At 32.6% G+C, this 26,958-nt stretch overlaps 4 protein-coding genes and 5 non-coding genes across 12 annotated transcripts in view; 6 read left to right on the top strand and 3 right to left on the bottom strand.

Moving 5' to 3' along the window:
- Nucleotides 1-541: 541 nt before the first annotated feature.
- Nucleotides 542-2,483, bottom strand: LOC123701271 (probable asparagine--tRNA ligase, mitochondrial). The gene is made up of 3 exons (XM_045648685.1): nucleotides 2,308-2,483; nucleotides 1,210-2,220; nucleotides 542-853 (listed from the first exon to the last, which is right to left on the bottom strand). Exons 1-3 carry the CDS (start codon nucleotides 2,431-2,433, stop codon nucleotides 596-598), a joined length of 1,395 nt encoding a protein of 464 aa, XP_045504641.1. The 5' UTR covers nucleotides 2,434-2,483; the 3' UTR covers nucleotides 542-595.
- Nucleotides 2,484-2,666: 183 nt separating this feature from the next.
- LOC123701272 (protein YIPF2) lies at nucleotides 2,667-4,575 on the top strand. Its single transcript, XM_045648686.1, has 4 exons — nucleotides 2,667-2,933; nucleotides 3,086-3,264; nucleotides 3,552-3,752; nucleotides 4,205-4,575. Exons 1-4 carry the CDS (start codon nucleotides 2,753-2,755, stop codon nucleotides 4,520-4,522), a joined length of 879 nt encoding a protein of 292 aa, XP_045504642.1. The 5' UTR covers nucleotides 2,667-2,752; the 3' UTR covers nucleotides 4,523-4,575.
- A 4,481-nt stretch (nucleotides 4,576-9,056) lies between these two features.
- LOC123701466 lies at nucleotides 9,057-20,613 on the bottom strand. The gene is made up of 13 exons (XM_045648956.1): nucleotides 20,446-20,613; nucleotides 19,902-20,360; nucleotides 19,515-19,681; nucleotides 18,763-18,863; nucleotides 18,356-18,486; nucleotides 17,551-17,804; nucleotides 13,476-13,636; nucleotides 12,914-13,073; nucleotides 12,388-12,628; nucleotides 11,705-11,855; nucleotides 11,144-11,229; nucleotides 10,216-10,374; nucleotides 9,057-9,523 (listed from the first exon to the last, which is right to left on the bottom strand). The coding sequence occupies exons 1-13, from the start codon at nucleotides 20,555-20,557 to the stop codon at nucleotides 9,408-9,410; spliced, it is 2,298 nt and encodes a 765-aa protein (XP_045504912.1). The 5' UTR covers nucleotides 20,558-20,613; the 3' UTR covers nucleotides 9,057-9,407.
- Trnaa-agc lies at nucleotides 14,401-14,473 on the top strand. Its single transcript has one exon. It is a non-coding gene; the product is annotated as a tRNA-Ala (tRNA).
- Nucleotides 15,413-15,485, top strand: Trnaa-agc. Its single transcript has one exon. It is a non-coding gene; the product is annotated as a tRNA-Ala (tRNA).
- On the bottom strand, nucleotides 15,778-15,850 carry Trnaa-agc. The gene has a single exon. It is a non-coding gene; the product is annotated as a tRNA-Ala (tRNA).
- Nucleotides 16,590-16,662, top strand: Trnaa-agc. Its single transcript has one exon. It is a non-coding gene; the product is annotated as a tRNA-Ala (tRNA).
- On the top strand, nucleotides 17,019-17,091 carry Trnaa-agc. The gene has a single exon. It is a non-coding gene; the product is annotated as a tRNA-Ala (tRNA).
- Nucleotides 20,614-21,198: 585 nt separating the features above from the next.
- Nucleotides 21,199-26,958, top strand: part of LOC123701486 (putative oxidoreductase GLYR1 homolog) — a 56,782-nt gene continuing 51,022 nt past the window's right edge. For all 4 annotated transcript variants that reach the window (XM_045648981.1, XM_045648979.1, XM_045648980.1 and 1 more), the window contains exons 1-5: nucleotides 21,199-21,314; nucleotides 21,402-21,438; nucleotides 21,827-21,909; nucleotides 23,242-23,368; nucleotides 26,293-26,442. In XM_045648981.1, the coding sequence (XP_045504937.1) occupies nucleotides 21,280-21,314; nucleotides 21,402-21,438; nucleotides 21,827-21,909; nucleotides 23,242-23,368; nucleotides 26,293-26,442 (432 nt within the window). In that variant the 5' untranslated portion in view covers nucleotides 21,199-21,279. The remainder of the gene's footprint in view (nucleotides 21,315-21,401; nucleotides 21,439-21,826; nucleotides 21,910-23,241; nucleotides 23,369-26,292; nucleotides 26,443-26,958) is intronic.

The following is a 26,958-nucleotide window of genomic DNA, read 5'->3' as shown; positions in this document are numbered from 1 at the left end:
ATACCAACTTTCTTACACTAAAAATGTTTTCGTAATTTAACTATTATCTATACATATAATAAATCTGTAGAAGGGTCAATTCTGTACATTGAAAATATTGAAAAAATAAATAGCAGGGGGTGTTACTGGATCGATACCAAACCCAAATAAGTGATTAAAAATTTTTTTGTCTGTCTGTATGTTCAGGCATCACGTGAAAACTAACGGTTCGATTTCGATGAAACTTGGTATAATTATACCTTATTATCCTGGGCATAAAATAGGATACTTTTTATCCCGGAAAAATACGTAGAAAAAAAGTAATCTTAATTTTTCCGCGCGGATGGAGTCGCGGGCGGAAGCTAGTTTGTAATAAAATGTTAACTTTGATATTAGGATGAAAGTAAAAAAAATTGATAGGTTTCTACATGATGGATAAGTTTGTACTTAGGTCAATATAGAGATTAATCTTTAAATATCAGTTTTTAATTTAAATTAAAAAACTCATTGAGAACAATATCTAATAGGATTCAGAGGGGATTCAATAAAACAAGTACCTACAAACTCATTATAATTTATTTTCAACAAATATACATCTACATATTTACAAAATTAACTACATACTACAATTATGTGGCCACCTAGGGAATGGTAGTGTATCCTTTATATTTTGTATACCACATAAAACTTGTAACAGCCTCTCTATTCCTAGACCAAAGCCTCCAGTGGGGATATTGCCAAATTTTCGTAGTTCTAAATACCAATTCAATGCTTCTGATGGCAGTTTTGATTGCAGTTTCTCATAATTATCTTCTCTTAAACTTCCTCCAGCTATTTCACCTGTGATTGGCCCTAGGAGATCTAATGCCTCCACCTGTAACAAATAATTGAGTTTTAAATATAAATAAAACATTTTAAAATGAGTATAGTGCATTGGGGGAATTTTGGATGAGGGGTTATTTCAGAAAATTGTGAATACCACTATTAGAGCATCGCTTTATCGTATCGCGAAGGAAGGGCATAAAGATATATATATATAGGTTTGATATTATTTGCATACATCTTTGCTTAATCTATTGATAGTTACATATGAATTTATCATATACGTATTTACCACGTGGCCGGAATTACCCCAATGCACCGTAGTAGATTTTTATCTGTTTAGTTAACCTTTGATAATTTGCAGCGCAATCATTAGGTAATTGTTTATAAATTCTTAAAAGTTATTACCTTGCTATTGTCAGATTTCAATTCCTTCATATAAAATGATTTTAAATCTTTTGGCCATCTCACAACAAACACTGGAATACCATTACAGTGCTCTACCAAAGCCAACTCTTGTTCTTTATTTATTCCCCCTTCATTAGAAGTCATACCTTTTTTATCTAAAATACTTTTTACTTCATCATAACTTAATGTAATAAATTGTTCATTTAGCCATTTTGGACTTACATTATTCTTATCAATTAAATGCAAATCACCTTCATTTGTATTTCTAATCTGTGTAAATATATACTTCATTAGGCTTTCTATAACTGCTTGTAACTCTTCTATGGTTTCACAAAAAGCCAACTCAGCTTCAAGCATATAAAATTCAGATAAATGCAATCTTGATCTAGAGTTTTCAGCTCTGAATGTAGGACCTAATGTATAAACATTTCCCATGCCTCGACATACAGCTTCTAAATGTAACTGCCCTGATACAGTAAGGAAGGATTTGGTACCAAAATAAACAGTATCTGGGGTCCTGCCTTCTTGCATCATAGCTTTAATTGTATCTGCGCTATCTGGCAGCACTTTAAATGTTTCTCCAGCACCTTCACAGTCATTTGACGTTAATATTGGTGTGTTTACATTCAAATAATTTCTAGAACAGAAAAAGTCGTGTATATGTTTTGTGACTGAGTGACGAACTCTCAACATCGCTGATATATAGTTTGTACGAGACCGTAAGTGTAAGAATTGACGTACATATTCAGGAGGATGCGCCGTTCTTGGATTGAAAGGGTATCCATCTAAAACAACACATTTTCCATAGACTTTAATATGTTCAGCTCGTAATTCAAGCTGTCCTCGAGGACTAGTGTCCAGTTTTCCAGTGATATGCACAGCACTGCCGTAAGTTAGATCATCGGTCTTCAGATTTTTAGGAATCACAATTTGTAACTTTTTGGCGCAAGAACCGTCGCTTACGTCCGCAAAGATGTGTTCCTTTTGGATACGTAAACTCCTAACCCAGCCCTGAAAGTAGAAATAATCGTAGAGCTTAGTAAATATTTACTTTAAGGAATATTAAAATTTAATATTTACAAAATATATATATATAACCTTAACTTCAGCTTTTTCTCCAACATTTGGGTTTTGTAACACAGAGGCAACAACATTATAATTTATTAAATTGTTTCGTAATATACTGAATCCTCTCAAAACATAATTCGATCTTTCTAAAAACATTTTTCCTTTTACAAATTATTTATTTATTTTCATAAATATTCAAATTTTTGACAATTTGTAAAAACTGACATAACTTAAATTGTCAGTTGTCATAAATTACCTAGTTGCTTTGTGGTTCTTGTCATTTCATTGGCTAAGCTTCAAATATTTTACCGATTTTGGCCAACACTATTGCTGTCACATTGTGACATTTCTCCAATTATTGACATAATATGACAGTGTATGCGTCACTGACAGTTGATAACAAAATATTGATCTCATTTTTCCTCGAAGTTATATTTACTTGTTATGAACTGAATATTTAGTGAAAAAATACACGATGTCGAATGTGAACACCGGGGAGTTGTTAAACTTTCAAGATTATTCACCAGAGCACAACAGAAGTGCTCGAATTGACGTGGAGGCTGTGCATACAAACCAATACACAATCCCCAGTACACAAAGCTATGACTATGTTGAACCCAAGCCAGTTAGCGAGGATCAAGAGACTCCAAAAAGTGGTATGAAACTTTTTCAATACATTTTATAAAAGAACTAGATTATCATAAGTTTCTGTAGACAAAACATAAGTAGACATTTTGCAATGTTAACTTGTTTCCCTGTTACTAATAAATAATAAGACTACTGCAAATTAGTATGTTCAATGTTTCAGGCAATCATAACTTTTGGACAATAGAATACTATCAAAAGTACTTTGATGTTCACACAAATGAGGTGGTCGAGAGAATTGTATCTTCAGTCCTGCCGCAGAAGGTGTCTCGTAACTACTTTGATGAGAGGATCAAAGGAAAACCCGACCTGTATGGTCCAGTTTGGATTTCAGTAACACTGGTAAGATATTACAATAAAACTACAACTACAGTAACATTTTATTTTTAATTCTATGCAAGTAATGCTATGTAACAACTCTTGGTAATTGGTATATTCTATGCCTGAACTATTTCACAGCCAGAGAACATCTGAATATTATTTTCTTATTGCTTTCTTTGTAATGTTCTATGTTTAGTTATTATTTTCTGTTAGTTGTCATATGCGTTATTGTTTATTGATAAATGTGTTTCTATTTAACTGCCTGGTGTTTTACATATATCTAAACTTCCATTCAATTAATCTTGCAGATCTTCACAATAGCCGTAAGTGGGAACATAGCAAGCTATCTCCAGAATGCCAACAAGCTGATTCACTGGAAGTACGACTTCCACCTTGTGTCGTACGCGGCGACGGCGATCTTCTGCTACGTGTGGCTCGTGCCGCTTGCTCTGTGGGCTGCACTCAAGTGGACATCGACGCCTGATGCTCAGGATCAGATTGAGATTCAGGTATATCTTGTATACAAATTCTGTAAAGGTATATAACCGAATTGCTAAAAAATTCTGTAAAGGTAGCGATTTGGTTTAATTTTGGTGAAAAAAAATGTTATGTTTTTTTTAAATAGGTTTTATTGTATTCGAATGTCTTTGGAAAAACATGGCATATATAAAAGTATATTTTAAAAATAGAGGATTTAAAACGCGTGGTCAAGGGAAACTTCCATTACTAAAAACAATGCTTTCTCATTTATTTGACTAGTAACCAGCATAGTTTTACCCAAAAAATTGTTGGAAAATAATTATTTTTCTGTATTTCAATGATTTTAGCTTTTGTGTGGTTTGAGATGTGCATTTGAATCCCGACTTTGTTGAATTTCAAATATTTCTTAATTGCATTTAATGCTTTAAAATAAAAATAAACATATTTTTTAGTCATCTTATAAAAACATATTTCTTTACAGGGTTCATCAGCGCCAACAATGATGTCGCTCTTCTGCCTCTACGGTTATTCCCTGTCCATATACGTCCCGGTTGCAATACTATGGACCATTCAAGTATCCTGGCTCCAATGGCTATTAGTACTCCTCGGGGCTTTTATTTCCGGAGCTGTACTGATTTTCTGGCTCCTCCCAGCGCTAAGAAAGTCAAAATACTTCCTAATTCTCGTTGGATCGATCTTAGCATTCCATTTTTTGCTTGCGGCAGGGTTTATGTTGTATTTCTTCCATGTCCCTGATGCTGTGGAGCCGACGGTGGCAGTTACTACTGTTAAGGTTTAATGTGATTTTTATTTAGATTATGTATTTATATTTAATAAAGTGGTATATTATCAGATGTTGTTTTATTTTTAACCGACTTAAAAAAAAAAGGAGGAGGTTATCAATTCAACGGTATTTCTTTCGATGATATTTAATTTATTATTTATAACCTGTGGTTTTTCCGCGGACCAAGACACGTCCATCCAACGTCAACGTCAACATCATACGTCCAACTCTTTGGGTATTACAATACAATACAATTAATAAATATGTAGTTATTCATATTTGCAATAAAGTATATTCTATTTTTTCATTCTGATTTTATTTTAATACTAGCTTTCCACCCGCGGCATCGCCCGCGCAGTCAAAGAAACACCCGCATAGTTCACGTTCCCGTGGGATTTCCGGGATAAAACCTATCCTATGTCCTTTCTCGGGTATCAAAATATCTCCATACCAAATTTCATGCCAATTGGTTCAGTAGTTTAGGCGTGATTGAGTAACAGACAGACAGAGTTACTTTCGCATTTATAATATTAGTATTTTAATATAGCTTCGAAAGCGTAACAGACAAGCAGACTTTCGAATTTTTAATAATACCTATATAATATTATGTTACCGGAAATCTACATAATCAGGTATTCTAAACATTGTCTAAGGCTCTAGGCAATTAATGAATACAGAATACCTAAAACATATTATAGGTAATGTATGAAATATTATTCATTTTATACTTTGCCTAGGTATTCTATACAATACCGAATACGCAGCCGGTAATGTATGTAAAAGACGAGAGCACTCATGGAGCAATCATTAATTTACTTAGAAGGGGTTTGGGTAAACTTAGCGTTGTGATGAACTTTCAGGGCCAGTGATGAAACTTGGATATTTTAAAAGAGCAATATATTTTGAGCAAAGATATTATGAACATAAATCTCGAAACGTATTAGGGACAGAGATATTTGGTTTTGTATTATTCATTTACCTAGAATCTAGATGATTTATTATAAGATTTTTCTGAGTTTTTTAGTTTTCTCCTTTATTACTTAACTCTTATAATTTTCTTAAATAACAAGAGTTCGTGAGCAACTAAGAATATGATAACGTATAGATAATCCATGACTCATACTTATTAGTCATGGTCAAAAACAGTCTACACGTGCAAGCAATCCCAATTTGTAAACCTTTGTTGTAAACAAAAGAACGAATTTCTTAGAAAGTTCGGTATGAATGACGTCGAGTTTATTACTTAATTGTTGTCGTTATTGAGAGTGAGTGTGATGCTATGTAGAGTGTATCATTGTATGGTAGATAAGCTAAACCAACCAAAGGCAATTGATTTTGACGCTTTAGAGAGTTTGGAGTCATAGAGTAACTTATGTTTGGAGTGTCGTTATATAGAATTTACACTGTATATATAAACGAAAAAAAAATTGCGGGGGCCCAGTTTGGTGAACCTTCATGAAATATAAGCACTAATAAAAAATATATAGTTATAATATTTTCATGGCTATTTCAATATTGACTGCGAACTTCTAAATTATTATAGGTATCACAATAATATAATACAACTCACTAGCGCCAATCACTACATCAATTATCAGATCAATTATATTTTATTACTGTGACATCTAGCGATGACTAGTAAGAACTAATTGCACAAGAATTACTGCTAGATTCTAATAGATGGCGCTGTTTTCAATTTCATAATTACTTAATTTACGGAATAAAAGTTAAACATTACAATATGGATGGCAAAAATCAGTGAAATTAAATAAAAAAGGGCACTATTCATTTTTTATGTTAAATATAATGTTGCTTTAGCAAAAAAGTTTTATTTAAATTTATATAATTAAATCTAGTGGCGCCATCTACATAAATATCCTATATAATTTATTTTATATCAGTGACATCTAGTGGTGACTAGAAGAATCGAAAATAACAATGACTACAGCCTCCTTCTAATAGATGGCGCTGTAATCAATTTCATTATTATACGATTCATGAAAAATAATGCACTAATAATAATATATTACGTATACAATACTAAGCACCACTAAGCACTAAGAAAAATATATATCAAATTTTTTATGATGTTAAAAAAAAAAATTTGCAATTGTCCTATATTCTGTGCTACCAAATTTCAAGATTCGAGTTCACGATCACGGGAAGTAGCCTAGGTTTTGAGTTATGATACCCTTGCGAATGTCGAAATTTGCAAAATTTTCAGCATTTACGGCTATATCTTCTGATTGCGTTGTTATAGAAGTTTGATTTTATTACAGGGTAAAGATAATATTATAGACCTGAGTTTTTGTTGTAATACATACTAGCGATCTGCCCCGGCTTCGCCCGTGGTACATGTTTACGTTTTCTCTACATAAGAACCATCCTCGTACTTCAAGGAATATAATAAAAAAAGAATTATCGAAATCGGTTCAGGCCGTTCTCGAGTTATGCGCTTACCAACACATTTTGCGATTCATTTTTGTATATTTTGCGCTTATTTTTTTTTTACATAATGTAATTCAAAATTCATGTTTTACGTAATTATTCCTATATCTGTTACAAGACGTTACTTTGTACCAAATTTCAAGATGTGTTCATGGGAAGTTCCCTGTAGGTTTTGGTTTCTCTGCGAATGTCGAAATTTGCGAAAATTTTCAACACGGCTGTTTATTTGCAGCATTGGCTTATAGGTTTTATTTTTTCACAGCATCAAGGGACCGTAGACTTCAGTATTCGATTTACATTTCAGCTCGATACCTCCACTCGTTCCTGAGAAAAAGGGTGTTGACAGACAGACGGACGTTGCACACAATTTAAGTTTCAATGGAAAATCTAAACCATTCTAAACTAATATTATAAAGCTGAAGACTTTGTTTTGTTTGATCGCGCTAATCTCAGGAACTGGTCCAATTTGAAAAATACTTTCGGTGTTAGATAGCCCATTTATCGAGGAAGGCTAAGCTATATCATTACGGTAACTGGTAAGACCAATAGGAGCGGAGCCAAGCGGGTGAAACCGCGAAGCGCAGCTAGTCTATACAAATATTATAAAGAGGAAAGGTTTGATTTTTTGTTTGTTTGTTTGTATGAATTGAATAGGCTCCGAAACTACTTGGCAGATTTGAAAAATTCTTTCACTGTTGGAAAGCTACATCATTTCTGAGTGACATAGGCTATATTTCATTTTCAAAAAAAATAGGCATCCTTACTAAAATTACGATAACGTAATCCAAGGTGTGAAAAAAATATCAAAAAACTACCTTACATCGCGTGCGCTGCGAAAACTATTGATGATAGAACAAAATGATATACTACATTTTTTTAGAACACACCATTATCTACAAAAAATCAGCGGCAGCATATCTCTAACTATTACAGTCATGTCACAATAAGCGTTTTTTTATTGAAAAAAAGAAATTAAAATACCACCGCTACAAAAAGCTCTTTATTTGTACCTTGGTATTAACCCTTATCAAAATAAACGATGTATTATTTAAGACTGCTTCAATATCTTTATATTACTTTTTGAATTATTCGATTCTGACAATCCAATCAAAAGATATCACGAGTTAAAAAAAAATTAAAAAATAAACTGTATTCGGCTAGCTATGCGTTGTAAGCGTCACTCGGGCAGGGGTACGGGAGGGGGGTTAAGATCACGAAATAAACTTGCCGCGCGGCTTACTGATTACTCGTGCGGTCGGCTACCTACGTGATGGACGTGTGCCGAATTTACGCTTGATAATAATTCGTTTAGTAAAATTAACAAATCTAAATGTAATGTTTAATGCCCGTGCGAAGCCGGGACGGGCCGCTAGTTATTTATAAAATCAAATTTAAAAAGTTGTGATATTTTTCATTATAGTCATAGAATTTAAGGCGGTAAATAAAACAATGAAATGAGAAAATAAATTATATTTCATATTTACATACGTAAAAAAGGTTAACATTCTCAACAATAAAACTAAGTACATATTTAAGATCAGGCTTTTTATATTCGTACTGTACACTTTTTATCTCTATATCTACAGACCATATAATGTTTGTGTTTCAAAATTGACAATTTTTATTACAATAAGATATTTATTATAAAATAATTAAAGAATTTGTATGAATACATCAGTAGTTTGTGTTAAAAATTACTTGTATATTAATACACCAGTAGTTCGTGTTTTGTAAATGCCGATAAAAATAAATCCGGTCAAGTGCGAGTCGGATTTATAAGTTTATATGGGTTTTAACTTGCGATGTTTCTTAAAATTATTTTGTTCTTATTATTCATTGAAATTTAATGAAAAAATGAACTTAAAATTCAAGGAATCGTAACAAAACATAAAATGACACAAGTTTTAATAATTGAATAAAAAATAGTATAAATTTTTAAATAACTAGCAGATGAGATCATGCGAGTTTAAATCAACGATAACAATTTTTACTAACTTTTTATTATGGGTTTACATGCGTGGTAAATATTATTTTTCAACAATTACAAGGCATCAAAACTATCAAAAAAATTGGTTGCCTGTAAAGTCGGTAATTCGGTATACGGGCGAAAGTTTTACGTGACGACTTTTTATGTCTGTCTCTCTCGCTCTTAGGCGGGCTAACCATGCCCGAGTGGAAGGGACGCGTGCCTCTCACTCGCTCTCATTGTGAGCGCATAACGTGAGCGGAGGGTAACGCAGTTTCTTGAAGTGTCACCCGGCAAACCAATTTATAAGACGTTGTCACGTCAAAAAATGAAACTAATTCTACTTATTCGAACATGCAAATGACGAAAGAAACATACTAAATCTGAGTAATTTTTAATGGTATATTTCTGAGTTTTTTCTTTTAAAAATTAAATATTAAAAAACACATTTATTGTAATTGCCGATTAAAATATTAAAATAACATATTAATCAGCAATAGAGAAACTATTAAAGCTATTAATCCACGCTTTTTTCGTATAAGATGGCGTCGCGTCTTCCGGCGACGACTGGAATGTACTCGAAATTTCAGCTAGCATTGTACCTGGAAAAAATATTAAGATTAAAATATTAAAAAAAAATTCTATACAAAACGCATGTTTTTTTGACGTGACAACGTCTTATAATTCGATAGAGCCGGCTGCACGCACGAAAAAACATGACTCATGCGGCGTTACCTCGCTCTGAGGCGTTCCGTAAGGCTTGAAGTGCAAGCGAGAGCGCGGAACGAGCGACAAAGAAGCACAATCGGTCTTAAGATGTTGTCACGTTCAACTATCTTCAGTAAACTGACTTTACAGACAACCAATTTTTCTTTCTTTTTTCATTTAATTTGGCAGTTTACATAATATTAAAATGTTCTATTTTTCTATTTTAAAGTCCCATTCAGTTTAATATATAGATATTTTAAGTAAAGTCAAGAAAGTCGGGAAACTTAATCGATGTTATTATTTCTAGATGTTGTTGTCTCAATTAAAGAAGAAATGTTAGTTCATATTTACTTTCAATTAAAAAGGTCTCAATGTTAGTTACATTATTTTCAATTCAAGAACGACTTTCCATTCGAAGTATGTCTTTTGGTACAAAAAGCTTTTTTTTCTTCTTTTCTACCGCAATACGGCAAGGCAAAATGAGGGTACATATGTGTGACTGCGGTTTTCCAAGCATAAAAATTTATCTCTACATAGTGGAATATTGCATACTTCAGAATAGAGTCTACTGTGTCCATTAACTCACTATAAACATCATCCTGTCCAAACCGCATCGCGCACAGCTCAGCCAAATGCCCCTCGTGGTACCCGAGCCGGGAAGCGAACTCCACGTCCCTCAGTATGCACTGGTATAACACTTGTATACCACTGCGGCATGTGCTTAGCAGGTCGGAATAAATATCCGCTGAAAGTATTAAAAAAACTGTTATTAAGCTATTGCATAGCTTCTATCGCGGGCCTTGAGCGCGGGGACCGAATCGAGAAATTCCGTAACGAAAAAACCTCACGCTCTCCACTCCGACGGACGGAGGTGTGGCTTGAAGGCAATAGCTTTACCGCGGCAGTCCCCGAGTGACACACGTCTTTTTTTTATAGTTAATTTTAGTTTTTATTTTAACTACAATAAAGTTTATATTTCCTTGTTTGATTTTAGGCGAGTATGATTTTTAAAACAGGGTCCCGGTTGCTTAAAAGTGTTCGAAATCTAAATAATTCGCGTTTAAAAGCCTTAAAATTAAAAAAAAAACAGTCTGAAAAAAATCACTGTAATGGCATTATCATAAAAAAATAATCTTTAAAACTACGCAACGGATTTTGATGCGGTTTTTTTAATAGATACAGTGATTCAAGAGGAAGGTTTTAGTATATAATTTATTATGTTATAGACAAAGCAGGCGAAGCCGCGGGCGAAAGCTAGTTATCTATATACTATTAACTAGACTCACTATTCAATTTCCAAAAATTTGGCTTTGACTTCATAACATTGCTCATAACAACACTCACTCAAATTAAATCCTTATCTCGTTGCAATAAAGTTTAAAGTTTATTGGAAACACACATGACAAAATAATTACAATTTATTCAAAGTTACATTTATAAAAACTCTGCCCAATAAACGCGGTAGGCAGAGTTTTGGTTTGGACAATTTTTGAAGAAAAGTAATAAAGTGTTACCTGTATTGTCTGTTTGTTTCAACATATTAGCACATATCCTCAACGCATATACAATAACTTGCATCAACACCAGCTGGCAATCGCATCTGAAATAGTCCATTCATTTTAATAACAGAGACAGACTAACATAAAAAACTGACATAATGTTAAATCTACCATGTATGTTATTACAAATAGGATTTTTTTATATAATTAATTATTTAAAAAATCGATAATAATTTCTCTAATAATTAAAGGTCACCAATTCTTATTAAAAATACAAATACACATATAAAACAATATTTTTTTAGATTTTTCCTTGCACAATTATAAGAACACGAAATTTTTAAATATAACTAGCTTACCGCCCGCGGCTTCACCCGCTTTCGCTAAAACGATTTGAGATTTAAACTATCCTATCTCTCAAGTTGGATCGAACTGCACATGGTGTGCGAATTTTATTATAATCGGTTAAGTGGTTTAGGAGTCCATTGAGGACAAACATTGTGACACGAGAATTTTATATATAAGATATTAACAGTATCGAAAAGAAGTTTAATTAATTGATTTAAAATAACATACCTGGTTTCCTCATTTGTACTAGAATCGAACTTAGTATATAACATAAGTAAATTCCTACATAATGTCACAGCTTCCGTTTGCATATTCTGATTTTCCATACATTTAAGAGCGGTCTCTACTTGCTTTAATAGTACTTGAAGGAGACATGAGTCTGAAAGAAAAATTGCTCATCGTACATATTTATAATATAATATAATTAAACTTTTTCCATAAAAAATGTTGTGTGGTTTTATGAAACCACGGTAAAAGTGAAACTTACGATAATTATCGTACGTCACGCGACATGCGCTACACAGACCAAAAAGTTTGAGACGATGTAATAAAAGTTTCACTTTAATAAACTGGAGGTAGATTTGATTTTAGACACCGATACATTTAATTGAAAGATGTGCGTTTAATACCAACAATTAGCTATCTAACCGGAAAATAGTGTTAAAATCAGTACAGTTGTTATAAAGGTCAGATAGAACAAGCAAACAAACAGCAAATGCAATGTAAAACAACATTACTTTTTAAATGTTTGACACAGTCAAGGTTCAAGCATTTCGTTAAACATTTGTTTTATGTAATGAACTACGTTAAAATAAGCAAATAATACTTTTTTCTCTATAAATCGAAAAAGTATGGAAAAAAAACTTTTCTTAAAGGAACATATTTAGCAACGTATTGAAAAAAAAAATCACCTTTCTTATACAATAACACGCCTTGATCATAATCCATCCTCAGATTGCCACCAACACATCCAGCACACAAACCAACACACGCACCAACACTAACTAACACAACGCACACCGCCGGCGTTGGACGCGCGAGTATCATGTGTTTTTGTATGTCTGTCTGTTGGGAGGCCGGGAAGTGCTGAGCTAGTTGTGATAGGAATTGTGTGATCGAGATGAGTAGGCCGCTGTAGAGGACGCCGGTGCACTGGAAGTTAATATTTCTTTTTAAATTTATAAATATAAAGTTAATTAATTTAAATTAATGAAATTTGAAAGAATAAATAACAATAATGTAACAAAGAAGCACCTTTTTTTCTAAAAGATGAAAACGAAATCCGAAAAATATATAATTTATTAAAGGAATTTATTCGTGAAATATATAAAATATATATTTTGAACATACATACATATAACCAAACGAATTCATATAAAAATTGTTTTTTTCACCGAAATCTAATACTACCCGCAAAAATCACAAATGAAAACTTACCGCTGTATCCAACATACTGCATATTTTACAAATTACATTCAGCATATCTTGTATCACACTGTCTTTCAGTATGCTGATATCAGCGCTGTCTCGCAGTAGAATATACGACACGGCTGTGAAACGACGCGCTAGTATGGCTTGCTCTTCTTTGTATAATGGCCTGGAAATAAAATATTTTTTAATATTTTAAAAAATGATTTTGTTTTTGGACAAATAATATCTTTTTGAAAACACTGCTTTTCCAGACTTGTTTTTTTAATTGTAATAAAAATGAATGTTTTGTCTTGGTTTTTAAGAATAAATGTGGTAAATTTTTGAATTGAGGAATAGGTAATAATGAACAGTTTTAATGTTATTTGTTGTTGATCGTAAATATAAAGGGTATTCGGAACTTCTTTTACTTAATTGAATTTTCAATGAAAGTCTGACTTACCTACGCTAGTCTATAAAAAAACGTTCCAAGCCATACGTACCTAGTTATAAATCCAATATTCTAAATATCCTATTTCGGACTATTTATACTCACCCTTAATTAACCACAAAATATATTATTTATACTCACTTGCCACTAATCAAATCCCGTATTACAAACATGTTCAGGCTGGCAGTCGAATCTATGTACCTCTCGTCCATTTCCCGTTGAAATGCCGTCGTCACGCGCTGAGCTATTAGACTTAATTCTGTATGCACTTCTTGTAATACCTCTTTGAGTTGTTTAAGGATCTGAAAGAAAAAGTAATCTAAAATCTATTACTATAACATTATGGAGCTGAAGAGTTTGTTTGTTTGTTTGAACGCGCTAATCTCAGGAACTACTGGTCCGATTTGAAAAATTATTTCGGTATTAGATAGCCCATTTATCGAGGAAGTCTATAGGCTATAAATTATATCATTACGCTAAGACCAACAGGAGCGGAGCCACGCGGGTGAAACCGCGAAGCGCAGCTAGTGTAATTATAATAATCGTCATGTCTTAGTCACCATCAATGTTTATTTTTGTAATTATTTAGCCACAACTTCTTTTAATTAGCTATTTCAATTTTGTTAAGATGTGGCCTAAGAATAAAGATGGCTCGCGCTTTCATAGAATGTGGAACTCACTGCACTTTTACTAATAGCTATATAATAATTGAAAAAATGTGTTTATTTATTTGTCTTTCTTTCACGTCGCAAAGAAGCGATTTTATAGTATAATTTTTATGTTTGGTCATTGGTGATGGGAGGCTACAGAATGATATATGTTCCTTTTTACAATTGTAAGTACAAGATGTTATTTCTATAAAATTGTCTATTAAGCACGCGAGCGAAGCCACGGAAGATAGTTGAGGTAAAATTCACATTTCTATATTCTTATACATAGTGCATTATATTTAATGTGAGTGTATGTTATACTTTGTACTTGTTTCGTTAAGTGAAAGGCCACCAGTTCTGACCAAACGCCCTTGTTTCAATATGAACTGTTGTTAAATTTAGTTTAGCTACCAACGGGGGGCGTAGCTCAGATGGTAGAGCGCTCGCTTAGCATGCGAGAGGTACCGGGATCGATACCCGGCGCCTCCAGACTTTTTGGACTTTTATTATATGTACTATATTTGTTCATTATAAGAGGCAATTAAAAAAATGAAAAAATATTCACTGGTGGGTTTCCTTCCAATATTTTTTTGAAACCAAAGAATCGGAAGTCAGAAGAAAAACATCAGTTCACACGCTGACTCAGCTCATGAAATCCGTGACAACAGCGACATAATAAATAATATCATTCGAAATTTATGGCTCTACAAACCGTTGAAAACACTCATATATAAACAAATTTTAAATCTGTAACGATTACCTTGATTTTTTTTTAGTATCCTACTAATATTATGAATGCGAAAGTTTGTGAGCATGGATGGATGTTTGTTACTCTTTCACGCAAAAACTAACCGATTACAATGAAATTTGGTACGTAGTTAACAGAAGACCCGGAATAAGATAAAGGCTAATTATTATCTCGGAAATCCCACAAAAACGGGAACTATGCGGGTTTTTCTTTATTCAGTGGCGGAAATTTAATCTATACTAATACATATTATAAACTGAAGAGTTTGTTTGTTTGTTTGTTTGTTTGAACGCGCTAATCTCGGGAAGTACTGGTCCGATTTGAAAAATTCTTTCGGTGTTAGATAGCCCATTTATCGAGGAAGGTTATAGGCTATATATCACCACGCTACGACCAACAGGAGTACGAGCCACGGGGGTGAAACCGCGCGGAGCAGCTAGTAAATTAGGTACATTTTATGACTATGTATAATCGATGAATGCAGAAGTGAAACTTCGTCAAAGTTACACGAAAAGACGGGGCGATTAACTTGTATTAATAAAATTTCCTGAATAAGATAAATGCCTGACATACATACATTGTATCCGAATAAAATTCTCCTTTCACTTTATTGTCCTTGCAATTGACGGTATTACGTAAAAATAATGAAAGCCATGGTTAAATTCATCATGACTCCCAACGGGGGCGTAGCTCAGATGGTAGAGCGCTCGCTTAGCATGCGAGAGGTACCGGGATCGATACCCGGCGCCTCCAGGATTTTCTTTTATTTTATTTCTTAAATACTATGTACTTATTCTCCATTTATTCATATTTTACAAAATTTAATAAAGGTAAGAATCTAAATGGTTACAAATTATTGTATGTAATGACATGAACTATGGTCAATAGTACCTTTGTGACATGTAGTTCTTACCCTAATATATTTACCCATAGACTGTACAAATAAAAAATAAATAAATCTATTCATCATTTATAAATTCACAGCCCTTTTTTTCAACTATACTTTATTCTTGTTCCCTAGTTTATATTTAAAAAAATAAAGGTCTGGAGGCGCCGGGTATCGATCCCGGTACCTCTCGCATGCTAAGCGAGCGCTCTACCATCTGAGCTACGCCCCCGTTGATAACATTATTAAAATAACGGTCCAGTTTAATTTTTTATACCGTCGAAATGCCTAAGGCAAAGGCAAGGACATAATATGTAACTAGAGCATAGTAGTCACTTTCACTCTCACATAATATAATCACTACATTATATGCTGCAGAGTTACTTGTTAGTTGTTACGTGTATCAGTTCAAAACTAATATTTTATTTATAAACTGCTGAACGAATTTTCATTAGGTTTTCACGATAGATATGGATGCATTAGGAAGTGTTAGGTGTTTAATTTTTTAAACTAACGTAAATGTAGCAAATAGGTTTTCATAACCCGCTTGTATTAGCTTAAACTGTATGATTGTATGTTGCTGACTGCTTTAGACTTGATTGTGACACTGTGTTAATTATTAAATGCGTATTAGTTAGTTTTTAAGCTATTGCATAGCTTTTATCTCAGAATTTGAGCGCAGCGACCGAATGTAAAAATTCCGTAACGAAAAAATCCTAACACCCCCCACTCCAACCGGCACAACGATGCGATTATTTCAATTTTTATCTCAGATCAAACCAAGCTAAGAATAATGCATAAGGCTTTTAGATTGATAACAAAGAAAAATATCACTATAAAAGTTTTATAAAACAAGTGAAAGGTCCACATACATAATTGTATCATGCTGAACAAGTTTTACTGTCCTTGCATTTGACGGTATTACGTAAAAATATTGAAAGCTATTCGTGAATTCGACCTAGTGAAGCACCGGGGGCGTAGCTCAGATGGTAGAGCGCTCGCTTAGCATGCGAGAGGTACCGGGATCGATACCCGGCGCCTCCAAATTTTTTTAGCACAATATTTTTTTATCATCAATTAAATAAGAAAACAGGAAAGAACTATACAAAAAGAAATATAATTTTATATGTTGTACAAGTGTGTGGCAAAGCAGCATTTGCTGATTATTTTACAAATGAACAAATAAAAACTCATCAGCCAATATTATTAAGTAAAAATCCAGTTAATTATCTATTGGATAACTACGATATGAATTTCGTTTAAAAAAATTGTTAAGTATTGACTTACTAATTTCTTTAAGCCTACAAACACGATCATACCTTTCACTGTATTGTCCTAGCAATTGACGGTATTACGTAAAAATAATGAAACAAATTGTTAAATTCAACATGACTCCCAACGGGGGCGTAGCTCAGATGGTAGAGCGCTCGCTTAGCATGCGAGAGGTACCGGGATCGATACCCGGCGCCTCCAAATCGAAAACATTTTTTATGCAAGTATTTTTTCTCATAAAAATACCATTTCCGTCAGACTTTTTAAAGTAATTTATTAAAAAAACGAATAAACTATAAATAGATAGAAATTTTAATCGACTTCAAAAAAAGGAGTAGGTTCTCAATTCAGCCGGTATGTTTTTTTTTATAAAAATAATCTAACTTTTTCCCGCTGCTTTGCTCCAATTCACATGCAACACTTAACACATGAAAAGTTTGTGTTTTTATTCATCCATACTAATATTATAAATGCGAAAGTAACTCTGTCTGTCTGTCTGTCTGTTACTCAATCACGCCTAAACTACTGAACCAATTTGCATGAAATTTGGTACGGAGATATTTTGATACCCGAGAAAGGACATAGGCTACCTTTTATTGCGAAATATGTACCACGGGCGAAGCCGGGGCGGACCACTAGTGTGACATAAAAATAACTCACATTAATATATCTATCCTTGTTCCTCTCGCCCGCAGCAATACACGTCAAATCTTCGTACACACTCGCTATACTAATTTTATTTCTCCGTCTACCCACACTGGGCGTTGAGGGTAGTCGGTAAAAAGTGTTAAAAACACGACATTTATTCACAGTAGTGTCCGATTTTTTTAGTTTCTCGTTGTATTCTAGTATGGAAGGTTGGTCTGGGTGGGTTTCTATTATGAGCGGCAGAAGTTTCTTGAGGGTAGATGGCTCTGAAATAAATTAAAAAAATTTGTATTTGTAAATAGTTTGTTTAATTTGATTATTATATGAATGTAATGTTAAAGGCAATTACACAATGTTGATGTTAGAGGTTGAGATATAATTTGAATTAAAATATTTACCACTAGCTTACCGCCCGCGGCTTCGCCCGCTTTGTCTAAAACCTAATAAATTATATACTAAAAGCTTCCTCTTGAATCACTCTATCTATTAAAAAAACCGCATCAAAATCCGTTGCGTAGTTTTAAAGATTGAAGCATACAAAGGGACAGAGGGACAGAGAAAGCGACTTTGTTTTATACTATGTAGTGATGATAGTGATGAGAAATAGCCATTCTTTGGCAAATAATTTTTGCTCTTAGTTTATTTTGTTTTAATTTAGTAATTGAAATAATTTTAAAAGATGATTATTTGATACTTTTAAGAAATTTTGAATGCAATTTTCCTTTATTCAATCTTCAAAACCATGTTCGCAGTTAATATGTTTGAAAATAAATTGCTGATAAAATCTTACAAAATCTATTTTATATAATTTATTTACCTGTCTTTATTATTGTATTTAATTTCAGAATATGTGATTGGTTGTCAGTTTGTACACTATTTGTTGCAGTCTTCACTCTTCTTGCTTGAGTCATATTGTTATCTCTTTCCATGTAACTGTTCTGCTTATGACTAAAAATAATAAATAAATAATTTTTATTAAAATAATGCGTGAGTGCACACGTGTCAGAAGTGGAACTTCTTTGGCAAGATTCAAAGATACCAAAATCAACCCTTTACGCCTTGCCTTACTCCATGTCTTGTCGGTATTGCCATGACGCGACCTTGAAATTTTACTCTCAATGTGCCTAAAGATCTTTCACTTTAATAATCTCTCCTCTTTTCCAACAAAATATGAGTTTAAATAAGTTTTGTGAGTATTTTGCAAACAAAAAATTGAAAATTTACCTAGCTGAGATGTCATTTGTTCCAACAGTTACTTGGGTGAGTTTTATTTTAGATGATTCCAGCATCTTACATTTTTCTTTTATACTTATAATTTCTAAATTCTGAAAAAAAATATTCATATACTTTGCACAAAGTTTGAACTTTGAATGTTTTCAAAATAAGAATAAAACATGAAAAAAGACGTGTGGCACTCGGGGACTGCCGCGGTAAATCTATTGAATAGCATGCCTTCAAGCCACACCTCCGAGCCCGTCGGAGTAATGAGTGTGAGGTTTTTTCGTTACGGAATTTCTCGATTCGATCCCCGCACTCAAGGCCCGCGATTGAAGCTATGCAATAGCTTAAAAATATCAGTGCATTGGCATCGCCAATATAAAATATAATTTCTAGTCAATACATTTTAACAATTTGATTACCTACTAAACTATAAACAACTTTTTACATAATATCTTTGAATTCATAACTTGTTCCCATTTAATAAGCATCAATAGTAACTTTTTAGCACTATATACATAACTAGCTTACCGCCCGCGGCTTCACCCACATTTTCTAAAACCTTATAAATTATATACCAAAACCTTCCTCTTGAATCACTCTATCTATTAAAAAAACCGCATCAAAATCCATTGCATAGTTTTAAAGATTTAAGCATACAAAGGGACAGTAGGGACAGAGAAAGCGACTTTGTTTTATACTATGTAGTGATGAAACTTTTGTTTTAATTATCATAATTGAATATAACAATAAATTACCTTAAAATCTAACTGATTCTTTAAATCATGTATTTGATTGTTGGCCACTCCAATCTTTTCCATCCATTCCATTTTGGCCTTTTCCTGTATTTTTACTTTTTCCATCCTAGCGTTGTCCACAGCCATTTGACAAGTTTTTAGTTGTGTTCTAAGTATTGTTGCTTCCCCTTGGAATCGAAAAATATGCTTTGTTTAGTCATACTGAAGTAATATATTATTATAAACTGTAGAGTTCAATTCTATACATAGAATAAAAACAATAAAAATTTAAAATAGTTACCTGTTTTACTAAAGTTTACAAAAAATATTCATTGTAAATGTAATCTTGATCTTATAATTAAAAACTAAAAAACTTTTTTTAGTTGATAAACAATTCTTAGTTCTTACCTTCTTTTGTAACACATTTTTCTAGAAGTTTTCCATTCTCTGATTTCAGTTTAGCATTTTCCTCTTGCAATTGAAGCAGCTGTTTATAAAATTGGTCTGAATCTAGTCCCTTAAATATCTTATCGTTGACAATATAATCATCACTTAAATTCACATGCTCTTTATTTACTTTAGATGATATTCCGGGGAGTGGTGATGATATTCTTTCACATTTATCCTTTAACTTAGTTGAAATAGTACTCAAGGGACTTGAAGTTGGTATTTTAAACGCAAATGGTGCTTTAGAAGTACTTGGAACTGCATCATATTGTGTACTTGTTACTGCCGGCTTCATACAAAAACTGTAATCGGCCAACGAAGTAATATTTTGTTCGTTGTACGCTTCCTCGCACGCTTGACTCGCCAAAAGCAGAATCTCGTCATCATTATCGTCACCCCAATTATCAGCTTGATTGTTACCTGAAATATTGGTCAATACTTCAGAAATTTACCATCTATAAGGGCGAATTTGTTCCGCAAAGTTTAAAAGATTTTGTAAAATTACCTTTACTGGAACTAACATTTTGACTTAGTGGAAAGTTGTGATCAGAGACGGTTACATCTAATTTCGCTTTTTTTCTCTCTCCATATTGTTGAGGAAAAAATCTTTTAGACATGTTATTTTAAAACTTTATTTAAAAATATCTTTTGGCGCTGAGGACAAAAACATGTAGGAAATTGTGACATTGACAGAAACTTTTTCTTGACATATAGAGCTGCTCAGCTGCACTCTTAGGTACGTTTAATTTACGATTTTCTTTAATGGTACTCACGGGTGATGGTCTAAGGGTGATGGTATTATTAGGAAGTACCTATTTCACAAACATTCCATCTCCAATATTCCCGTTTACCGAATATATTAATTGAAATTGTATATTTTTATACCTTAACCATATCCTAAATATGTAAAGATTTTTTTGTAATTTTTCTAAATGATTATTTAATTAAGATTGAAATTAAAATTTAGTGCAAATAAAATAGGTGACTATTGAAATAACTCAAATTGAAATACCATAATAAATTTGCAAAGAAATTCGTATGCAGGATGTGAAATCTAACCGCAATATTTGAAAATATATTTTTGTTTTGTATTTTTTCAATCAAAACACAATTTGAAAAGCGCGGCTTGAAATAAATAAAATAATAATGAAAATATAACAAAATAATGAAAACATTTCTATTGATTATCTGGGATAAAAAAAAATATTACCGGTTTATTTTCTGTGGTTATATTTTACCATAGACAAAAATAAGACGCGGAAAAGTTACACGACTCTATAATTTGTTGTAGTCATTGAATTAGTTCGTCGAGGAAAGTGGAAACAAGTGGACGTATACAATGTCTGTCGCGTATAAACTTGGTGATTTAGTTTGGTATGTAGTTAAAACCTTAAAAAAAATATTGTAAATATATACATTAGTACGTGTTCAATGTGTAACTCATATAATTTTTTGTTTCAGGGCTAAAATGAAGGGTTTCAGCCCTTGGCCCGGCCGGGTGAGTCTGCTTGTTACGCTATTTTAAAGTTATTCTCTTTCTAAATAAAGTTTAAATAAGTTTGAAACCATGTACTGATGTCAAGAAATAATCGTACCAAATTTGTTTGTTGAAAATTTCGATGTAAATCAACATGTTTTTAATGAGCGGGAATTTTTTGTGTACAAAAGCTGACGCTATTACGGTCACTGGTGAGAAGACACCGAAATTAAACTAAACGCTTTCATTGTAAACGTTCAAAAGTACATTCAAGTGTATAGGAACATATTTATGTACATTCAAATTATGTACATTAAATTTTTTGTTTATATCAAAACAAAAACCCATAAGAAGAGTTTAAGAGACAGAAGAGAAAGTTTTATAATATGATTGTTTGATGATTTTTCAGGTAGCCATACCAACCCCAGAACTGAAGCCTCCGAAGAAGGCAATGAATGTACAATGTATTTATTTCTTTGGGACGAACAATTAGTAAGTCCACTTTTAATATTTATAATTTTATACCAACAATTTAATGATTGCACATTATATTACATCATCATCAGGACCCACATTTGATTAGCCTAATCCTAGATTTTTATATTGTTTTGAAATAATATAAACATCAAAGAATTGACTGATTGTTTATAGCAAAATTCCCATTCAATAAAATTTGAATTAAATTTTAAAAATCAAACTACTGTTATAATATTTAAGAAGTAAAAAGCATAAAGCATTTTCTTTTATTCTCATGCAACCAAAAAGAATATCTTTTTAGATATTTTAGTATATTTTTGTAAATAGAAAAAATTTGTTCCTGTATAAATTAACAATAATTAATTAATAAGAGACACCATTTCATAAATTGTAACTTAATTTTAAAAGATTTATGTAGAAGTATTATTAATAAAGATGTATTTTATTAGGGAACTCAAAGCTTAACTAAAAGACAGGGGTACATATTGAAATGTAACCCAAAATATATTACAGCAGTGAATCAATATGCAGCCCACAGTTATATGCATTTGCGATTGTCCTAACTATAAGTCAACATATTTAATATTCCCTTCAAGTTAATTGCATGCTAACAGAGACATGTTATTATAAAAATTAGCAAATATCTTAAATATATTCAATAAGAACATATTGTATTATGTATATTGAGTTCTGATATAGGTTCCAGTTAGAATTAAGAATATTTTTTAATTATGAAGATGCAGCATGTATCTACTGTATAATTTAATTTATTTTTCTTTTAATAAATTAACTTCAGAGTTTAGTGTTAATTTGTATAAGCAAAACAAATGATTACACATGTACAGGATAATTTTGTTTGCTAAATATAAGGATTATGATCTAGACATCATCATTATCAGCCCATGTTTGTCCACTGCTGGACATAGGCCTCCGTCATGGCACGCCAATTATGGCAAGCTTCTCCCATGATCTAGACACTTCTGAATAATTATTATTAAGGGAAGATTTTACATTGTTACTTAAAATGGGGGTCCCTTTTTATTTACCAAATATAAATTACTAGCTGCTCCGCGCGGTTTCACCCCCGTGGCTCCACCCCTGTTGGTCGTAGCGTGATGATATATAGCCTATATCCTTCCTTGATAAATGGGCTATCTAACACGGAAAGAATTTTACAAATTGGACCAGTAGTTCCCGAGATTTGCGAATTCAAACAAACAAACAAACTCTTCAGCTTTATTAGATTAGTATAGGTTTATTATAAAGTTTTACCCATTAATAATACTTATTAAAAGAACATTCAATTACTTAAAATGACACTGAAATTAATACTAATTTATTGTCTAGTGCCTGGATCGAGGAACATAACATCAAGCCGTACCAGGAGCATAAAGAGCAACTGGTGAAGTCGTGCAAGACGACCGCTTTTAAAGAAGCCATCGCTCAGATTGAGGAGTATATTGTTAATCCTGAGGTAAGATTGTTGTTCTTTCCTGTTATCATGCTGTTTTAAAGCAGTATTAATTATGGACTGGGAAAGAGATGGTGCTAGGTGCCATAATATCTCTCTCTCTTAATTTTCTCAAGACTCATTTCCACACTGTACTAATTAATACTGCTCTAAGACAATGGTAACCCATGTTTAATATGTAATAGATATATTTTTGGCTCTTATTATAAGTGTGTATTAAATTTTTTGATGATATAAATATTTGATAGAAATATAAAAACATGAGTTTGTATGTGTTAAGCTCTTTTTTATAATACTCTGGCACTTGTATTAAATTATAACTTAATAATTTTTTTATGCATCATCAGTGATTTAGGACTAAATTTCTGTGTGATAATATAATTTTTATTTATTAGCTAATAGTATTAAAATCATGCCATCCCCCTTTGACATCTGGTTGTGAAGTTTTAGAAAATCGGACGTCTGTAAGTGCTGATTTACACAGGGTCAGTAACTGACTACAAATTCAAGGCAAATCAGTGCTGACCCGAAAAAAAACCCTGTGTAAACAGATTTGAAGTCAGTACAGAGGCTTGAAGTCTATGTAAACAGTTAAAATCAGTAGCGGCGCCGAAAATTCGGCGCCGCGACTGACTTGTCTACTGACCCTGTGTAAATCAGCACTAAGGGACTTATTAAATACAGTCTACACCGTTTTACTTATAATATCATATTGATAGGGAACAAGGGCATTTAACATCAGTTCTGTTTACATTTCCGTAGGTATTTCGTTTCTTGTCAGATGTGATATTACCTTTTATATTCCTATATTGTTAAACGAATAAAAGTCTGTGACGCGCTAAAGTCCTCGCTCTGAATCGCAGAAGAGAAATGCTTTCGCTACAGAGCATAAATACAACTTTTCGACATCATCCATCGGGGCCTTAACGGTCGCCAGTCGAGCAAACTGGTCTAGGATGGATCCTCCCTTTTTCTATGGACGAATTCCACCTTCCTCCAGAGACGTAGTGTGCAAGTTTAAAACCTAAATTTTTATTGTTTCTGTGTTTTTTATTTATAACTTCGAACTTCGCGTCTGGAGATAGGAGGCTAGACAGTGACATGGCTATTGTGCACTTAATGTACCTACACTAATGTTATTACTCCGAATAATAATTATCACATTCCCATGGAAATTTCCTTTGACTTAAAAATCTATACGTATATTTCTATTGCCCTTCCTGTATACTGAGTCAATAAAAGTACTTGCTTCTTTATAGGGCAAGACGTATGTTTGAAACAACAAAATTATTCGATTCTCAACGTCACGTCATGGAGTAAGGCGACGATTTTGTTATCTTAGAAATATGTGTGCCCGGCACACACGCTCTTTTTTTTAATATTTTAATTTTATAAAGACTGACTTATGTTTATACTCAAGATTAGATCCAATATAGTCAGTAATACTACAGCATATCTCTTTCAGAGAACTAACTTTTTCTCGACACGAGAAGCTGCTAGGATAGATCGATCTCGATTTACATGGAAAGTTTACAGACGCGGGTTATTTTATGGATTCATAACAACACTAGCTAATATTAATTTTGTATGCCTTCAAAATGAATATTTGCCCGCTTTTCCAAGGGTTAGCGAGGTTTTCTATCTAAATTGCAAAACTTTTTAAAAAAAAATTTGCAATAAAATTATTAAATTTAACAAGTTAAAATTGAAATAGAAAATTCAAAAATGTTTATCAGAGTAATATGCACCAGAAAAATGTAGAGATTGTAAAAAATAAAATAAAAATGTATAAGCGCATTTTTTAGGTTAGGGCAACAAACGTAGTGGAATTTTAGCATGGCAGTTTAGTCCATTGAAAAGTAACATTTGGGTTGCATTTTTTAGAGGACACAATTTTATTTTTTTGATGTGTAGGGGGGGGTCAGTGTGAAGCTAAAACCTAGTTTGTGGGGTCGCCACCCTTGCCCTCGGCCGCCATCTTGAAAATAGCGGTTGATATGGTTTTTACGATATATCTCTTCAACTATTTATCTGATAAAAAAAAAAAAAAAAATTATGGCCATTATTTGTTGCAAATTAAATTCTCTACAACTTTTGTTCAGTAACTTCTTGTCGTAGAACTATAAATAAAAAAGTTATAAGCGAAAATGTTCAGAAAATTTTATTAGAGATTTATATTGTTCAATATAACTTGTATTTTATCATTTAACGAAAAAATTATATCAGACCATTTTTGTAGATTGTTTTTTGAGGAACAACTTTAAGATAGTTTCAACCTGGCAGGGAATAATGAATAAAGAATGTCTTCAGTAAAACACAAGTGATAACTGCGTTAAAAACAACCGACTTCAAACTTGCACTTGCAAAATTTACAAATACCTACAGACAAAAATGCTCATAAAATAAAAACTACTGGGCCTATCCGAATAAAATTTTTATGGGACCAATTCGACACCATCCCGCATCGAACAAAAAAAGAATCACGTAAATCGGTTCAGAAACCTCGGAGTAATCGGTGTACATACATAAAAAAAAAAAATATACCGGCCGAATTGATAACCTCCTCCTTTTTTTTGAAGTCGGTTAAAAAAAATGGATCATAACGACGATCTACGAGACTATTTCAGTCAGATTTCCAAGAATATTTCAGTCGGATTTGCAGGAATAGTTAAAAAATTAAAATTTGGCCAGTTTTTGCTGAGCTTCCATGTAAAATGTCGTAAAATTTTGTTAATTTGTGGGTTAAAACAACACCTAATTTATTCTTTTCGAAATAAAAGAAAAAATTACATGTTGCCTGTCATTTATTTATTTAAGAGAACAGTACCTACTTATAGACCTTAACTAGAACCTTGGAACACCAGAAATAGTACGTAAACAATTAGTAAGTGATATACGAATATTTGTTCACAAACATTTTTCTTTAGAAATTCGGTGATATCGACGAGCACGCTCGCAACCCTGAAGAAGAGTTCGACAAACTAAAGGACAACATTCGCAAAGAGAGTACAGACGAGCCTCCAGTGGAGGAACCAACACCTGAAGTGAAGAAAGAGAAAAAGAGCTCTACGCCAAAGGTAATAAGGACGAATGTTGTTTGCATGGCTTGTTGGACAGGTAATGTTACTTAGTTGGCCTAATTTAGCGCAGTTTTTTAGTATGGTATGACTGATTTTCATCTTAATTTTTTAGTTTGGTATGACTAATTTATATGTTTTTAAATATAGAGTAACTTTTTTTTAAATAATATGTTTTTTTTTTAAATAAGGAATGCTTTTTTTAGTTTGATATGTTTTTTTTTTTGAATATGGAATTACTGATTCTGGTTAGATTTGGATGGGTAATATGATTTTAGGGGAATTTAACGCATAGTATTTTATTTTCTGGGATTTTATTAATATCTATTGTTCATAACCGCATTGAATAAAAAATATTTACTAATTATGAAAATACTACTTGTAGATGTAGTTTTGTGTGGTCAATGGTATTATAATAATATAACAATTAGTTTAATTTACAGGGTGGTTCTAAATTACGTTGACAAATTTCAAAATAATAAATTTCAAAAATGGGACATGCTGCGTTGCTTTTGT

This window comes from Colias croceus, chromosome 21, assembly GCF_905220415.1.
Source record: "Colias croceus chromosome 21, ilColCroc2.1".
Taxonomy (NCBI): Eukaryota; Metazoa; Arthropoda; class Insecta; order Lepidoptera; family Pieridae; genus Colias; species Colias croceus.
The sequence above is the reverse complement of the archived record's forward strand: the minus strand, read 5'-3'. Positions and strand labels throughout refer to the sequence as shown.

Bases quoted from the DNA above. Each gene is read 5' to 3' on its own strand.
- LOC123701271 (XM_045648685.1), bottom strand. From the start codon at position 2,433: ATGTTTTTAGAAAGATCGAATTATGTTTTGAGAGGATTCAGTATATTA. The intron at 2,221-2,307 runs GTTATATATATA...TTCTACTTTCAG, and splicing joins GAGAAAAAGCTGAAGTTAAG to GGCTGGGTTAGGAGTTTACG. The intron at 854-1,209 runs GTAATAACTTTT...TATTTGTTACAG, and splicing joins TGAAATCTGACAATAGCAAG to GTGGAGGCATTAGATCTCCT.
- LOC123701272 (XM_045648686.1), top strand. From the start codon at position 2,753: ATGTCGAATGTGAACACCGGGGAGTTGTTAAACTTTCAAGATTATTCA. The intron at 2,934-3,085 runs GTATGAAACTTT...TCAATGTTTCAG, and splicing joins TCAAGAGACTCCAAAAAGTG to GCAATCATAACTTTTGGACA. The intron at 3,753-4,204 runs GTATATCTTGTA...ATTTCTTTACAG, and splicing joins AGGATCAGATTGAGATTCAG to GGTTCATCAGCGCCAACAAT.
- LOC123701466 (XM_045648956.1), bottom strand. From the start codon at position 20,557: ATGTCTAAAAGATTTTTTCCTCAACAATATGGAGAGAGAAAAAAAGCG. The intron at 17,805-18,355 runs GTAAATAAATTA...AATTTATTTCAG, and splicing joins AAATACAATAATAAAGACAG to AGCCATCTACCCTCAAGAAA. The intron at 10,375-11,143 runs GTAACACTTTAT...TAATACTTTCAG, and splicing joins GAAACAAACAGACAATACAG to CGGATATTTATTCCGACCTG.